We start from the raw sequence: 17,422 nt of genomic DNA, 5'->3' as shown, positions 1-17,422 counted from the left end.
GATAGGCCTCAAAAGAAAAAGTTCTCAGTTTAGTAAGCCAATAACAACAACAAAAAGTGAAGATTTGACTTGATGCCAAATTAGTGTGAAGGCTCAATTAAGTATATTTGCAATAGAAATTGGGTAAAACTTTCAAAGTATACAAACACTTTTTTTGTTCCTAAATTATTATTATCACGTTTGTGGCAAGGTAGTTCATGCCATGGTACATGCATGGATGCCAGAGAAGAACTTGTGGAGTTGGCTTTGTCATTCCATGTTTATGTAGGTTCTGGGGATTAAACTCATGTCTTCAGGATTGCTTAGCAAATAACCTCTGCCCTCTTAGCCATCTTGCTCAGCAAGATGCCCACTGGGTCTCAGTGTGTATATGCCTTGCTAGTATGAAACCCTTGAACATGCTGACCTTGAACTTACAGCATCCTTTCTGTTTCTGCCTGCTGCTTCTGTGGTTTTAGGTATGCACTCACATGCACACCCCAAAATATAGTGTGAATTTTTCTTCTTCACTCGAGCATGGACACTGGGTAGTGTATAGGAAACTGGAGTCAAAAGGACACTAGGCTGCTTTTGCCAAAGTCACAGTAGTTGTTTGTTTCTATTGACAAACTACAAACTAGAAATTAGCAACCAAATACAGGGCACCTATCTGAGATTAAAAGAATGCATATGCACACATGTTTGCAAATATGGCATGTGTGGCAGTCATAGTACAAATTTTCAGAAGTCGTTTCTCTCTTGGCCTTAGTTCTATAATCAAACTCATTCTATCAAGTACCTTTCCCTGCTGAGCCGCCCAGCCTTTTACTCACCCAGCCCTACCTTATTTTAATAATGCAATCAATAGGACTTGAGTTGCTCACCAAAGAGTGTATGTGAGTGTGTGTGTGTAAATATCACAGGCCTGTGAGTGAGCTCAGTGGGTAAAGACACTTGTATAATAAGCTTGGACAGCTGAGTTTGATTCTTGGAACCTACATAAAGGAAGAAGGAGAGAACCAACTCCACAAAATTGTCCTTTGTTTTTGACCTGTGTGCTGTGGCACTGATTCTCATGTACCAAAAACATGTTTTGTTTAAACAACAAAAGCAACAACAACAACAAAAAAAACCCAAAAATTCTAAAATCAAGTTGATAGTTAAGAAAAAACAGATACCACAACCTGGATAGGCAAATGTGATTCAAAACACTAGTCCACCCCCTGTTTGAAGATCTGTGTATATATGTTTGTGTTTGTGTGAATGACGCCACATATGTCTGGGTGCCTGCAGAGGCCAGGAAAGAGAGCTACAGGAACCATGAGCCACTCCTCATGGCTGGGAACGGGAAATGTGTCCTTTGAATATCTCCAGTCCCCAGTTCTGTCCTTTTTAATTTTTCTGTAGAATCCAGATTCCGTTACAGCAACTGTTTTATGCTATTGGGGATTGAGCCAGGACGTTATGTTAGCTCTATAATGAGCCATATACCCAGCCTACTGTAGCAACTTTTAAAGAGTCAGAAAGTAGGTGCTTCAGATGCCTACTGGAAACGTTATTTGCAGGTCTGAGATTGAACCCAGATGCCTCTAGCTCCATGAGAAATGCAGATAGGACAGATTTGTGCAATCATTTCTGTTAACTGCTCTGCCCTTAATGGAGGCTAACATAGGAGATAAAGATGAATTCTGACAACCTGGAACAAATTCAGAAGTGGGAAGTGGGCATGGTGACTCTTGCCTATAATCCCAGCATTCTAGAGTAAGACATGTCTAAACAAAACAAAACAAAACATAGAACTGGGCTGTCAGTTTGTAAAAAGATGTGTCTGTGGAGGAAAAAATGGGAAGCTATGGTGGTCAGATCACTGTTTACTTTCTCCCAACTAAGCTTACACATTACTTTCTGGTTAGAGCAGGAGTACATTCAGCTCGTTTCTTATTAACCTCTATCACTGAGACTGTTCTGCTACTCCATCCACTTCAGTTCCTCAATAGGGTAAAAATCTGCTCATTAATAAAAGCTGGATATGCTCTGTGATCAACAGAAGACAAACGAAGCTGATCTGAGGTCAGTGTCAATACTGTAACATCAGTGGGATGTGTTTGCCTGGCCTTAAGGTAACTGCATGGACCAGAAGCAATTAGAGAGAAAGATGATCTAATTATGCAACAAGTACTTCTCTGTCAGATATTTGTAGAGTGCTGGTGAATCAAGTAAGATTACCACCCCCTGGACCAGCTATTCCATTGAGGGAGGCAAGTGAATGAACAGTGGAACACATGGTCGTGGAGTTATAAGTGATTCTTGAAACAGAAATTAAATTCTAAACTGGTCGAGCAGTGGTGGCACACGCTTTTAATCCCAGCACTTGGGAGGCCAAGGCAGGCGGGTCTCTGTGAGTTCTAGGCCAGTCTGGCCTACAGGAGCTAGTTCCAGGACAGGCACCAAAGCTATACAGAAACCCTGTCTTGAAAAACACAACAATAACAAAACAAACAAAAATTGGTACTGAAGTGGGGCATTGTGGTGCATGCCTAAAAGTACTTAGGAAGTAGAGGCAGGTGAATCTGTGAGTTCCAGGCCAGTCAGAGCTACAAAGTGAGACTCTCTCAACAAAACTGGTACTGAGGGAGAGATGGCTTATCACATAAGAGCACATAATGTTCCTGCAGCAAACCCTAGTTGGGTTCCTAGCATCCATGTTAGGTGAATCAGAACCATCTGTAACTTCAGCTCTAGGGAATTTGACGCCTCTTCTAGATTTCATAAGCACCTGCACTCAAGTGCGTACACATGCACACGATCATGATAAAAACTAAAAAAATGTACTGAGTTTAAATTGGTGTCACAATGAAAGTGGGGGAAATTTTCAAAAACATGGGGAGAATCAAGATGGCGCTGGGGACTGCAGTGGCCTGACTGTCATGCTCTGGTCCCTCATTGGTAGCTGTGGGGGCTGTAGCTTCCGCGAGGGACCAGGGCCCGATCTCTTCTTAGTGAGCATTCTGCCCTTCCTCCAGTGGGACTGAGAGGATCACCTTGAAGAGAGGAGGCTGGTGTGGGACAATGGTCTTTATTCTGTTCTGTCAATTACATTTTAAATAAACGCTGATTGGCCAGGAGCCAGGCAGGAAGTATAGGCGGGATGATGAGAATAGGAGAATTCTGAAAAGAAGTCCTAGTCCGCCGTTGTGACCCAGCCACAGAAGAAGTAAAATGTGACTGCCCCACTAAATAAGGTACCAAGCCACACGGCTAACATAGACAAGAATAATGGGCTAATATAAGTTATAAGTTAATAAGAAGCCTGAGCTAATGGGCCAGTTTATAACTAATGTAGACCTCTGTGTGACTTCTTTGGAACTTAACGACTGTGGGAACCTGGCAGGACAGAAACCTCAGACAACAGGAGGCTGTGGAGAAAGGTGAGAGAGAGCAGCAGGCACCATGATTGGAGTCATGAAGAAACATACTGAAGAAAAACCTAGACAACACAGCAGATCAGGCAGGGGTCCACAAAGGGCCCAGGCATGCCAGGAAGCACAACGACAACACCACCTCTGCCCCGTGCCTGCCTGAGTGCAGTGGGGTGCAGTGGGGCGTAAGCAGAGTGATAGGAAAGAAAGAAGCTAGCAAATAGGGGGTAGGAGAGCAGTTTGCATGCTGTGTTGGAGAAAGCCTTGAAAAAACCCAGAGGCCCAGCGCACCACCAATGGGCAGAAAGAAAACACCTAGAGACCCCACCCAAATGTGTGGCCCATGCGCTGCTGGTCTGCAAGAATGGGGTGGAGAGACAGGAGAGAGAAGTGGAACAGCTTGAGTACTATGAAGAGAGGATCTGGAGATTCGAGGGTAGAGAGGAACAGCCTGATGTGGGTACCCTGCAAAGCCACCTGAGGTCATGGTGAAGCCTGGGCCCATGCTGCTCCTGTGTCTGGGTCCATTGCCATGGAGTGGCAGCAGTCTGTCGATCATGGCCCATGTTACCACCAAAGGCCATGTGGATGTCCCTGGTCTGATCTGCCACCTGGGACTGTGATATTCAAGGGTTGCATAAGTTGGCCCCACCCTTTACAGGCTGTAGCACTTGGGAGAGCAGGCCCTGCAGCACCTCTCCTAGGAGCAGATGAGCTGGCCCCAAGGGTTCTGTCTTGGGCTAGATGCCCTAACCCCTGCTACTTCCCTGCTGTGGGGGAGCTGGTCCTGCCCCTCACTAGCTACAGGACCCTGCACTGCACTTCTCCTGAGCAGCACAGTAGAACTGACCCTCTTGGCAGGGCATGGGTGAGCCAGCCCAAGGGCACTGGGAGAGCTGGCTCCACCCATGTTTCCTGCAGCAGTGGATGAGCTGGGTGGTACTGGAGAGCTCTCCTTGGTGATAGGATGCCGGAGAGCTGGCAGAGAGCTGGTGGGCTGACTAACCCAGCTACCACCCAGGTCCAGATCCAGGTTTATGAGTTGGCCCACACCCACATCCACCCGGTCCTGCAGATCTAAACACAACAGAGGGCAACAACAGGATAGCCAAGAGGCCTCCCAGTGAGGATCCAGTATTGATAGTGTAGCAGAAGCCAGAGGCCTCGAGCCATACCAATGACACACTGCAATGAACGTTTACAAGTAAAGACGTATGGACTAAGGGTATATTCTGTGACTCACTGTGGTACACTACAGCTTCCACAACGAGATTTTAAAAAATGTTTAAAATTTTATTGGGGGAGGATGGAAGGGCAGAGGGAAGATATGAAGAGACTGGGAGATGTGTGGGGTTGGGGTTCATGATGTGAAATCTACAAAGAATCAACAAAAAGTTAAAACATGGAAAATTTTAAATAAGAGTTGTGGTATCCAAGAATGGAGAGAACCAATATTTCTCTAACAAAGTTCAGAAAAATCGAAATGTGTAAAATTACCCCAGGCTCCAAAACTAGCATTTGGAGTCAGGCCAAAAGTGTAAAGCAGGAAAAATAAAAGGAAATGTGAGATTACTAAGGATGACTCAGTTACCAGGCTTCTTTCTCAAGAACACACTGAATAACTGAAAATAAAGCCAAAATGCCTGGAAAATAGTTTATTATGAGAGGGAGGGGGGGGAAGTGGAGGGAATGGAGGGAGAGGATGCTGATTTTATTCCTAAAACTGTTTGGGGGTATGTTCTTTTCAAAATATTTTAGATTTAGAATTTCATACGTGTATATAATGAATTTTGATGATCTCCATCCCCTCCCTCCATTTGGCTTTTTTGAGACAAGATCTCATGTGGCTGAGCCTGGATCTTAACTTCTTCACTAGCCTCCAACTTCTGCTTTTTTTGCTGCCACCTGTGTTCATAAAATTCTAAATGCATGCTATTCAGAACAAAATAGAGGCATTTTCAAACATGCAAATATAGTGTTCGCTTTTTCTTTTTTCTTCTATATTATAATTTCCAAATTCAGATTTTCTGAATAAGTTAATTTAAACAGAGTCCAAAAAATAAAAAAAAAATCCCCAAAGACACCATATTAAAACAAAACAGCCAACCAGCATGAAGCATCAGTGCAGTTGGTAAGTGTACCAACAGGCAAAATGGCACATACTTGTCATCCCAGCACTTGGGAGGTGGTCATTCTCACCTGCACATTGAGTTCTAAACTCTAACGACATTAAACTGTCACGGAAAGACAAAAATGGGCCAGCGAAATGGCCCAGTTGTTAAGAGCACTTGCTGCTTTTGTAGAGAGCCCAGGTTCAGTTCCTACCCCCCACATGATGGCTCGTAATCATCTGTAACTCCAGTTCAAGGGGACACAATCCTATCTTCTAAGCTTCATGGGCACCAAGCATTCATGTAGTGCACACACACTCCAGCAGGGAAAACATTCTATACATAAAATAAAAATTAAAAAAACCTTCTGAAATAAAACAAAATTCCCAAACAACAACAAAACCACCCCACCTCCCCAAAATAAAAGATGGGATGGGGAAATCTCAATAATATAGCTTTGAAACGCACTTTGAGAAAGGAGTTCTGTGCCCAGTTTTCCAGAAGAGGGCATCATACACATGGAGCAGAGCAGCCGAAGGGGTGTGTGCGGCCAGAACATGGAGGTTAGAGGACATGCTTCAGAATTAGTTCTTGCCTTCTACCTTGTTTTGAGGCAGGGTCTGTCTTGTTTCTGTTGCTTTGCTGTGTACTCCATGGCTAGCTGGCTTTTGAGATTTTGGACGATTCCCTTGTCTATTTCCCATGTCCCATTTTTTTTTTCCCCCAGAACAACTCTGGTATTACATATGTAGGCCACTGCAACCAGAATTTTTGTTGGTAACTCAGTCTCCAAGAATCTGAACTCAGGTTTTCACAGCAAGTACGTTTACAGAGACATTTCAAGGACCCTGCACTTCTTTTTGTCAATGACAGTGCTATATGTAAGTTCCTTTCTTCTCTCCAGTTCTAGGGATCAGATGCTGGAAGGGCCTCGTACATGCTAAGCAACTGCTCTATCACTGATTTATACCCTACAGCCATTGAAGTTTGAATGTTAAATATCCCCCAAAGATATACATAGTATTTTTTATATAAGTACTGAAAGCTTAGTTCCCAGCCCATGACACTTAGGAAATGGTGGAACCTTTAATAGTTAGGGCCTAGTGTGTAGCAAGTCTTTGTCCCACCAGCCAGCTCCCAAATAACGACACAAGAGACTTCTTACTAATTAATTATAAAAGCCCCGCCTATAGCTTAGGCGTGTTTCTAACTAGTTCTTATTACTTAAATTAAGCCATTTCTATTAATTTACATCGTGCCATGTGGCGCGTGGCTGTTACTTCTCCTGAATGTCCTGCTTTCTCTATTTCTGGCTGGTAACTCCCCTTTCTTCCCAGCATCCTCTGTGCCTAGAAATCCTGCTTAGTTATTGGCTATTCAGATTTAATAAAACCAGTCTGATCATATATATTTACATGGAGTAATCAAATATCTCAGAACACTAGTGGAAGTAATTTGGGTCACTGGGAGTATGCCTTCAAAGGGAATACTAGAGCCTCAGTCTCTTGTTCCTCTTTCTCAGCAGCTTTGAAGTGAACAGGTCTATATGTTGGACTCTTTCCATGATAACATTGTGCCAGTGTGAACCAAAATAAAAGTGACAAGTGATGAGCTTATTTAAGCCTTTCCTTCTTTTAAGTTTAATATATATAAAATTAGCCAGCGTAGTATGTACATGTATGTGTTTTCTTTTCCCATTGATCTGTTGGCAGGCACTTAGGCTGATTCACTAAGTTATTACGAGTAGTGTTGCCAAACATTTTAATAACTGATGGAATAGTAAAATCATTGCTTTCTAAAAACCACCATCTCAGAACTGAATTCATGTGTAATCTGTAGGCTGACTTATTGTAGTTTTCCTTTTCTCTGTGCTGAGTTAGAATAAAATCTTGTGCAAATTAGATTCCCTGACTTTTCTGATATTTATAGATTAGCTATAACTGTCATCAACTAGTCTGCTATAACAAACTCATCCTGCTCTTTTTGTTTTGTTTTTGAGAGGTGACAAGGTCTCAAGTGATTCTTACTGGCCTAGATCTCTCTGTGTAAACCAAGCTGGCCTTCAACTCACAGAAATCTGCCACTCTGCTTCCCACCATGTCCAGTCTCTCTTTATTAGTAGGAATTTTACTCCAAAAAATGAGGACATAACCTAGAAACTTAAATGTAGTGCCTTTTAAAAACTTGTTAAAGAAAAAAACAACAACCAGCTTTCAATAAATCTCCATATTTTCCTCTCAATAATCTTTTATTCCCTTCAGGGTGAATGTAGACTTATGAAAAGGAAAAACTATTGAGTGGCAGGTGCTCCAAGAAAGGAACACTTTTTAACATTTTTTGAGGTGCTACTTTTTTTGTTAATTAAAAAAAAACTCAATTTTTTTTTAAAGCTCCTCTTTTCCCTCTCTGTTATGAGAGATTTAATCTAGGGTGTTATGTGTGACAGGCAAACATTCCACCACTGAATTACATCATCTGGTCTTAGTTTCCTCTTTGAGACAAGGTCTCATGAAATGCACAGGATGGCTTTGAACTAGCGTGGGTGGCAGGCCTTCCACCACGCTTAGGTCAGCCTTCTGTAAAAATGGTATTATTACCCTGTGTGTGCACAAGCGTGCACACACATGCCAGGGCGGAGGTGTGGAGGTCAGTTCTCTTCTGCCACCTTAGGTGGATTCTGGGGATCTAACTCAAGATTGGAAGGTTAGCATGGCAAGGTGCAACTGCCCTTTACCCATCAAGCCATATCATTGGCTCGAGCATTTTGTTTTTTTCAAAGATAAAAATTCTGAGGCGATCTCCCACCAAATGACAGATTCAGGCACTGTGATCTTGTGTTTCCCAGGCTCTAGAACTGTGAGAAATAATTTTTCCGTGTTAGAAATTCAGCTGTTTTGAAGACACACGCATTTGAAGGTATGAGAAGTCTTTATGCTTATGATCTCCATCGGAAAAGATGCCTGGAACTCAGCTCTTCCTGCCTCAGGCTAATTTAGGAATGTTGCCATCACAAGTATGTATGTGCTTTACTGTTGTTCTTGCTAAAATAAAACTGGATGGAATATTTACCATAAAAACAAAAGAGAGCTATTTATTGAGTTTGGTCCTGGGGTAAAACTGGTCATGAGAATTTTGAGGAAACAGTATTGCAAAGCACCGACTTCAATACGTTGCTTGTTGGTTCCCGTCATTGGAGAGTAAAAGAAAAGCCAGCGAGCGTCACTGGCACTAAATGTGAACGGTGTCCGGATGGTCTGATCTTTTTGTGTAGCCTTCAGTCTGAGGCATGTATGATGTGGACGTGCTCGTACATCCATGTATCTATGTTTACGTTTATATCTGAAAGGCGTTTGGCGGCTGAAACTGCGCTCAGCAACGTTCTCGGGAGGGTCGGGGAGGAAAGAAAACTGCTCAGTCTCGCACGTACCCGGGTCAAACCGACGAAGCAAGGCTGCCCGCTGAGTGCCAAGAGCCGCTGCAGGGTTTGCGATGATTTCTGCAGGCCATCGCTGGCTCAGCGGCACGGGCGGTTCTAACAGCCCTTTAAACCTAGTAGGGACTTTCACAGAGCCAGGCCTGAAGAAAGTGAAAAGCCTCTATCGAAGTTACTAGAACAGAGTCAAAAAACATTCCTGGGCTTATTAGTAGACAAAGGCGGGATCTGGGGATCAAGCCTGAGAGTCTTCATAGCAGGTAGGGCAGTCTTCTCTCCTCTCCTTGAACCGTTTACTAGGTAACGGGCCATTTCTACCTTAAAAACAAGCGGCTCCGCAATTCAGCCTCTCCGGACGTGGTGCGAGCGGCGCTTTCGCTGCGTATTTCCGCTTCTGGTCATGTGGCTGGGGTACGGCGGCCGCTCCTTCCCTCTGCGGGGCTGCTTAGTCCGCAGACCGACACGTCACTCCTCGGTTCTCAACCAAACTGCTCATAGCACGCTCTTTCCGCGCCGTCCGCTCCCCTGCGCCGGCCTATCACAGCTCGGCGGGCTCTTATAGCCACGCCTCTAAATTGGCTGAGTGATAGCTAGATTGACCATTCAGAGAATGGGAGCCCGGCTTGGTCTACGCCTTCGGAATGACAGACAGCATGATCATCCTATCGCTCCTCCGAAGTAGGCATCGGCCAATGCGGAGCGAGCAGGGAGACGGGCCTTGGCTGCTGTCAGGGTTGGGTGCGCCACTGAACGGATGGCAGGGGGGAGCCGAGTGGATTCCTGAAGAGCATCCGCCGGGTGAGGAGGGCCTAGGGCAGTGCTGGAAGATTAACGGCAGGCACAGTGCAGGGTGATGGCGGGCCCGGACGAGGCGCTGCAAGCAGGCCTGTAACGGTGGGGAGCAGAGCCTGTCCGCGGCCTTGCAGAGGAGGGGGCGTGTGGGGTGGTGTGGGAACCTCGGGGCACCGGGGCACCGGACCGTCGGAGGAGGGGTCTCGGCAGGGCGCTGCGCTCCGGCAGTGTGGGCGTGGGACATGAAATCTTGGGGCTAGTCGTGCGGAGCGTGCTGAGGTGTTGGGTCGGGGTCTGGGGGGTCAGCACGGTGAGAGGGTGCAGGAGGCCGTAGAAACGCGTGTAGGAAAACCGGGCCGCCAAGGCTGCAGCCCTGGAACCCAGAGCTGGGGTGGGTCAGGATGTCAAGGCTTGCATGCATGGCTGCGAAGCAGTGAGATGCTGGGCGGATAAGAAAAGCGTTTTTCCCCTTTCTGTGCCCTGTCGGCGTGTGGAAATTACCAGAGAACAGAATATCGGATTTGAATGGCTAGCTGCCTTTACTCGGTCTTCAAGTCCGGGTTTTAGCGCTCTCGCTTTCTCTGCTGACTTGGCAGGTGTGTGGATCACTGTCAGCTCCGTGGTGTTTTGTTTCCGTTTCAGCTATCTCGGGAGAACAGCTACAAGCCCAAGAGATGGGACTAGAGTTGTTCACTCCCCGGAGTGAGTGCAGGGAAAGCCTTCCCTTTGGAACTATGATTAAACACTAGCCCAAACTGCTCTTCTGGGACAGTTAATTAAAGAAAAGATGCTTGACTTCGCAGTGTGATTCTTCGTATTTTCCAGATAGTCCGGTGTTATCCTTTCTTAACATGTTTTTCCTCCAGTAAAAAAGGAACGAGATAAGTAATACAGGTCCTCCCCCCCCCCATAGTTCTCAACAGTACTAAAGATATTCTCTGTTGTTGCATTCTTTGTCCCTTAGTCCTTAACACAGCTATTGTCTATACCTAAGTACCATCCTGAACTGCCTTCAGATTGCTTCCTTTACTACCGCTTTGACATTTTATTCTGGTTCAGAAGAAAAAAATTATATTTTCCCTCTAGATTATTATTATTACCTGGTGCTCCGAGCTGTCCCTGAGTTGCGGCACGAGTTGTTTAAATAAATCATCAGGGTCGTCACAGAGAGGACTTGAGACACGGTTGTCAGTTAGGGAAAGAGATCTGAGCAATAGAGTGTGCATTAGGAAGATGGAAAGACAGTGGACTGAGGATGCTTCTTCTTGAATGCATGGCTTGCACTTGTATTCGGGATCAGCCTGTACTTCAGTTGGCTAGGAAGCATCAGCACTGGGATTTGGAACAGAAAAAAGCTTGGAGTCATTTGTAGCCAGTCAGTTGAGGCTTGGACTTAAGGCCGGAAATCATGTCCAATCAGTGATGACTTCTAGTTTTTCTATACTTTCACTTCTGTAGGTCGCGTTGGTCTCCACCTTCCCTACTTCCCTCAGCTCCAGTCCCACCCCTTACTCTTTAGTGACAGGTTCTCATCCTAACCCAAACTGACCGAGAACTTAACTTTGTATCCAGGCAGAACTCAATTGCACACTGATTCTCAGCATCACAAAGTGTTGGGAGTATGGACACGAGCTAAGCATACCTGACTTGTGTGTGTGCCCCCGCCCCCATCACTCATTTTCATGAATGCTTTCTTTTTTCCTTAAAAAAAAAAATCTTTTTTGTTTGGTTTTTCCATTTTTTTTTCATGCTTCTGCCCCTTTTTTTTCCACTTCCTTTTCCGCTTGATTCTCATGTCATACTTTTGGCAATTGTGCTGTGTACTTTGTAGCTATGGAAGTAGGAGACAGGATTGTGGGTAGAATTCTTTTTTTTTTTTTTTTTTTTTAGAACATGGAAACCTGGGGCATTTTTGCCTTTTAGGCAAATGCCATGTTGTTGAATTACATGGAATTACATGGGAAACCCTTTTAAAGATTTATATTTTGAGATAGACTCACTAAATTGGTTAGTCTGGTCTGGAGCTTTTGATCCTTCTGCCTCATTCTCTTGAGTAGGGATTGAGTCTGGGCTTATAGACATGTTGAGTAGTATGATTACTCATTTTTAGTCATTTTTGGCAGGGGAGACAGTATCACGAGGTTACCAGGTAATCCTGACTGGCCTAGAACTTAGGTGTGTAGATCATATTGGCCTGCCTCTGCCTCCTGAGTGCTGTGCCACTAAGCCTGCTCCTACCTATATTTAGTCTTGACACATAAACCTAATAGTATTTGCCTCCTTGCTAGTACATCAATCTTTAGTCAAAGCTTGGGTAGTAGTATTAGCTCTAATTTCTCTGGTGTTTTTGTAGCTCATATGACCTTTATGTTTTTTTCCCACCATAAAAGATTAAAATAAACTTAAGTAAATCAGGGTACTTAATATCTTTGGTCTTGACTTTTCTCATTTTAGCTATTTGAATATCGTCAGTTACCACTCGTTGATGTCAAGATGACTAAGCTTGGATTTTTGCGGTTGTCCTATGAGAAGCAGGACACACTTCTGAAGCTTCTCATCCTGTCAATGGCTGCTGTGTTGTGTGAGTCTATATGTACTTCTCCTTAGAGTTGGAATGATGAAAAAAATTAAAAATGGATTTTATAAACATGACTTATTCTTTTAGCAGATCGCTGTTCTTTTTACCATTTCTCGTTGAAAACAAAATAACTCAAGAAATATAAAACTTAGGTCTGTTGATCATAGGAACAGGTTTTAGTATTCTCACTGGCTGAAAGGAAGTGGGAGCTGTTGGGTGTTGAATTTTGTAAAAGAATTATCTTCCACTCTGTGCCTGTGATGGTTAATATCGCCAACTTGACAGGATCTAGAATCTGCTAGGAGACAGCCCAGGGCAATTATATGGGTTAGGGTTTATTGGGCTTGGAAGGATGACGCCCTTCTGTAGACAGGGGTCTTGAACTGAATTAAAAGGAGAAAGTGGGAAGAACAGTAACCGGCCTCTTCCTGATTGAATGCAGTAGGATGTGTTGCACTGTGCTCTGCCACCTCCCTTCTGTGCTTATAGTGCTCTCGCCCTTGAACTACGAGCCAAAAGAAACCTATTCTCCCTTCCATCTGTTTTGTCAGGGTATGTATCATCACAACAACAGGAAAAGTAACTGTTTGAGGCAGAGTTTGTTATGTACCCTGATGGGCCTCAACTCCCTCAGCTTCCTGAGGGCTGGCATCTAAGCTCCTTAGTAGTTCTGAAAGCCCTTTCCCAGCTCTTCATGAGTAATAAGTATATCCTTTCTTGACATAATCACTTTTTTGGTCCAAGATTAAGGTAAAGCGTGTGTGTATGCAAAAGGCCAAATTTGGTATTAGGTGTATGTGATTGGACAGGCTTTGTAATACAACAGATAGTTAAATGCACCCCATTTAAGTGAAAAAAAAAATGTAGGCAGTTTCGTCAGACTTGTTCCTTCTTGGTGGGGAGAAATGGATGGAATCTTTATTTAAGAACTATTCTGTACTCTCTGTGACTCCAGTGCTAGATAATTTTAGCTTCTCCATAGTGCTACTGTTTATCTTCTGTTGTTCTTTAATGGGACGTTACCAACTAAAATATTCATTCACTGGATTTTGCAGCATTTTCTACTCGTCTCTTTGCTGTCCTGAGATTTGAAAGTGTTATTCATGAGTTTGATCCGTGAGTACCTTTGCTCTGATATGTCCTTCTGGAGGTGTTGAAATTTGTGGGTTTTATATGTGTTTAAATTCTAATCAGTTATCAGTAGTGAAGGTGTATTTTCAGTACATTTAAAGGAAGACTCCAAGTTTTCCAAGTGAGTCTTGTCAGCTCAAAAAATGCAATAGACTGTGTTATGCCTGCTTGCTTGAGGTCTGACTAGGCTAAGAGAAACCTGACTTTCCATTTTGATCAGGAGCAGTAACATGCATTAAGGGAAAGGATTCTGGAATACATTAAAGACTAAAGAATATCACAAGCTGTTGATCGAGTTTTTTTTACTACCTGTATTGTTGAGTCCCAAAGAAACACACAGAGGTCTTCATTAATTATAAACTGCTTGGCCTATTAGCTCAGGCTTCTTATTAACTCTTTCCTACATCGTACATTAACCCATTATTCTTGCCTGTGCTAGCCACATGGCCTAGTACCTTATATCAGCGAGGCCCTCTCGTCTTGCCTCCTCTGTGGCTGGATGACAACTGCAGACTGAGTCTTTCCTCTTCCCAGAATTCTCCTGGTCTTGTCTCCCCGCCTATACTTTCTGCCTGGCTACTGGCCAATCAGCGTTTTATTAAAAATACAGTTGACAGGATATAGACCGTTGTCCCACAGTGACAAGCCATGAGCTTGAGGTCATAATTTCTTTTTATATTGATTTATAAAGTAGAAATTGGGCTTAGTGTTAAAGGTGTTAAAAATATTAAAGCTATGAAAACTGGGTATTGTGGCAAATGCCTATAATCTTGGGCTGTATAGTGTACTTCTACCTAAAAAGTATTGGAAAAAATAAAAATAAATTAAGAATAAAAAACAAATCTGGGCATGGTGACATATTTCTTTAATTCCAGCAGATGGATTTCTGTGAGTTCAAGACCAGCCTGGTTTACATAGTGGGTTCCAGGCTAGCTAAGCCTACAAGTGAGTGAGAGCCTATCTTAAAAAACAAAAACAAAAACACCAACCAAACCAAAAACACCAAACCAAACAAAAACAACATGGGGCTGGAGAGATGGCTCTATGGTTAAGCATGCATACTGCTTTTGCAGAGGATCCAAGTTTACTGCCCAGCCCCCATGTCACATAGCTCACTACCACTTGTAACTCCAGCTTCAGGGCTCCTGAGGCCTCAGACATCCTCAGTCACATACGTAAACACATAATAAAAAGTCTTAATATTAGATCGAAAAAGACATGGTGAAACCCTCAGTAGTACTGGTACCATTAGCTGGGCCTGCTGGTGCATGCCCATAACCTCAGTACTCTGGGAGCCAAGAGGCAAGAGGATTGTGGCAAGTTGGAGGTCAGCTCTGGGCACATAGTAAGTACTAGGCCATCTGTGACTACATAGGAAGACCTCATCTCAAGAAACCCTGAAATAAAGCAGTGATGTAGCCCATTGGGTAAAGGCACTTGCTGTTAGGATTGAGTTAGACCCCCAGAACTCACACTGTGGACGGGAAGGCGGGCGGGCGGGCAGGCGGGCGGGCGGGCAGGCGGGCGGGCTGGCCTGTATGAATTCATTTATTTTTCTGCTGACTGTGAATGTGACCAGCTGTTTCAACTTCTCTGCTAGCATGGACTGTAACCTAGAATTGTAAGACAAATACTTGCCTTTTCCTTATGTTGTTTTTGTCTTAATCTAAGTACATTACTTTTTTTTTTTGTTTTGTAATAAAAATAAAATATAATTAAGTCATTTCTTCACTTCTTTCTCCTTCAAACCTCTACTTTTTTCTTTTTTTTGGTCATGGTGGTATTTTATCATAGCAACAGAAATGAAAGCACAATACTTAATATTTTCCTTTTATTTTTTTATTTTATTTTTTTGAGAGAGGTTTTTGTGTAGTACAGGATAGCTTCTAATCTCCTCTGTGGCTGGCCGATGATGACTTTGTATTCCTGATACTCCTGCCTCCATTTCCCAAGTGCTGGAGTTACAGGTATATGCCACCATACCCACAACCTTCTTTTGTTTCTTGATCAAACAGCTTCATTCTTAGACCCTCCAGATAGGCGAATATCAAGGTGAGCTAATCGGGGAAAACAAAGGGTCTGTCTCTAGTAGAACTGGAAGACAGTGTACAAATGGTTTGACTATTCTTTTTTTTTTTTTTTAAATATTTATTTATTATGTATACAATATTCTGTCTGAGTGTATGCCTGCAGGCTAGAAGAGGGCATTACAGATGGTTGTGAGCCACCATGTGGTTGCTGGGAATTGAACTCAGGACCTTTGGAAGAGCAGGCAATGCTCTTAACCTCTGAGCCATCTCTCCAGCCCCTGGTTTGACTATTCTTGTCTAAGGAAGAATCATCCCCAGAGCTTGACCCTAATCCACTAATTTACACTTCCTCTTTCTTAGTCTGCCTCCTACTGGAAGGTAGTGGACATGATTATGATACATGCTGACTGCCTTCTAGAACCCTCATCTTTTCTGTATCTCTGACAATTACCAAAATAACAGTTCTTTGTGAGCAACAGAAGATAGAGCTTTATGCCATCTGCTGCTTCTCTCACCTCGGCTGCCAAAACTTGACCAAGGAGAAAAATAGGGCTAGGGAGGAGGGCTGGGAAGTCATTATCCATAGTTGGAGACCCCATTTATTTATTTGGTTTTGCTCTACATCCTCTTCCTTTTAATTTAGGGAAATGCTTACACAGCCTGGCTCTAAAAAACTGTTTTTCCGTGTATAGTTCTTAACATTTCTTGTCCAGTACTTTGCTTCAGTGTAGGTGGTGTTCAGACATTTGAAGTAACATGAGTGAATCTTGTTAGAAGTTTAAACACTCATTAGGAAGTTCTTGTTATCAAGTGGGTTAAATTTTTTTCTCATCTTACATATGCTGTTATACCCATATCTATAGATGTTCATTCATTACTTAAGAGGTATCCATGTGCTCTTGTGTGTGGTAGAGGAACAAAATGTATTCTTTTTGAGAGGGCCAAATCTCATGCTTCAGAGGTCTTGTCTTCTGGGTGCTTGAATTTTTTTTTTTTTGCTGACTTTATTATCTACCACAGGCTAGTCTGCTGAAGTATCCTGTGTGAATGCTTTGTATGGACATTAGACTTCAAGTTTATTTCATATAGAAAAAAAGGACTGCTTTAATTGATTTAAGTGTAGAATAGAAATAGAGACTTAAGTTAGTATAAATGATTTTCATAACATAATTTTTTGGTAATAAAATTTATTCAAGCAATACTGTGTTCTTTAGTGGCATAATCTGAAAAACAAGCTCTTTGAAGTAAAACACATTGAGTACAGAGATGCCGGGGACATGGTGCTTTCTTTCTTGTTCTAGGTACTTTAACTATCGGACTACCCGGTTTCTGGCTGAGGAAGGGTTTTATAAATTTCATAACTGGTTTGATGACCGGGCCTGGTACCCCTTGGGTCGAATCATTGGAGGAACAATTTATCCAGGTGAGGTGGACAGAATTTGTTGTTTGTAAGGACAGTGTTGTGTTTATATGCTGTGAAACAGCTTTGTTTCTGCAGGTTTCATTTCAGAATACCTGTAGATTTCCCAAAGTGGATCTTATGGAGAATCTGTGTGGGATAGTGGAGATGTGGGGAGGGGAGAATGTCTTACACATTCTGGATAGAATCCTAACAGAGAAGTGTGGAAACTTAGTACAGTTGTTATGATAGTATTTCTAGCAATTTGTCAAAACCTGTGCTGTTACTTTATTGAAATTTAGATTGACCCTTTTCTTTTTATTTTCTTACCAGGACAACCTAATGGGATTACTTTTTCCTGTTTCAGGCTTAATGATCACCTCTGCTGCAATCTACCACGTACTCCATTTTTTCCATATCACCATTGACATTCGGAACGTCTGTGTTTTCTTGGCCCCTCTCTTCTCCTCCTTCACCACCATCGTTACATACCACCTTACCAAAGAGCTCAAGGTAAAGGATTTGAGTGACAGGAAGCTTGGGAGTGAAT

General features: G+C 43.1%; 1 protein-coding gene across 2 annotated transcripts in view; it reads left to right on the top strand.

Moving 5' to 3' along the window:
- Window positions 1-9,599: 9,599 nt before the first annotated feature.
- Stt3a (STT3 oligosaccharyltransferase complex catalytic subunit A) overlaps window positions 9,600-17,422 on the top strand; it is a 29,270-nt gene continuing 21,447 nt past the window's right edge. Inside the window, exons 1-5 of one of the 2 annotated variants that reach the window (XM_038322461.2) lie at window positions 9,600-9,740; window positions 12,189-12,315; window positions 13,368-13,428; window positions 16,775-16,896; window positions 17,240-17,385. In XM_038322461.2, the coding sequence (XP_038178389.1) occupies window positions 12,228-12,315; window positions 13,368-13,428; window positions 16,775-16,896; window positions 17,240-17,385 (417 nt within the window). In that variant the 5' untranslated portion in view covers window positions 9,600-9,740; window positions 12,189-12,227. Of the gene's footprint in view, window positions 9,837-12,188; window positions 12,316-13,367; window positions 13,429-16,774; window positions 16,897-17,239; window positions 17,386-17,422 lie in introns of both variants that reach the window. The other variant, XM_038322462.2, reaches the window with a different exon arrangement.

Source organism: Arvicola amphibius, chromosome 3 (assembly GCF_903992535.2).
Source record: "Arvicola amphibius chromosome 3, mArvAmp1.2, whole genome shotgun sequence".
NCBI classification, from domain to species: Eukaryota; Metazoa; Chordata; class Mammalia; order Rodentia; family Cricetidae; genus Arvicola; species Arvicola amphibius.
The sequence above is the reverse complement of the archived record's forward strand: the minus strand, read 5'-3'. Positions and strand labels throughout refer to the sequence as shown.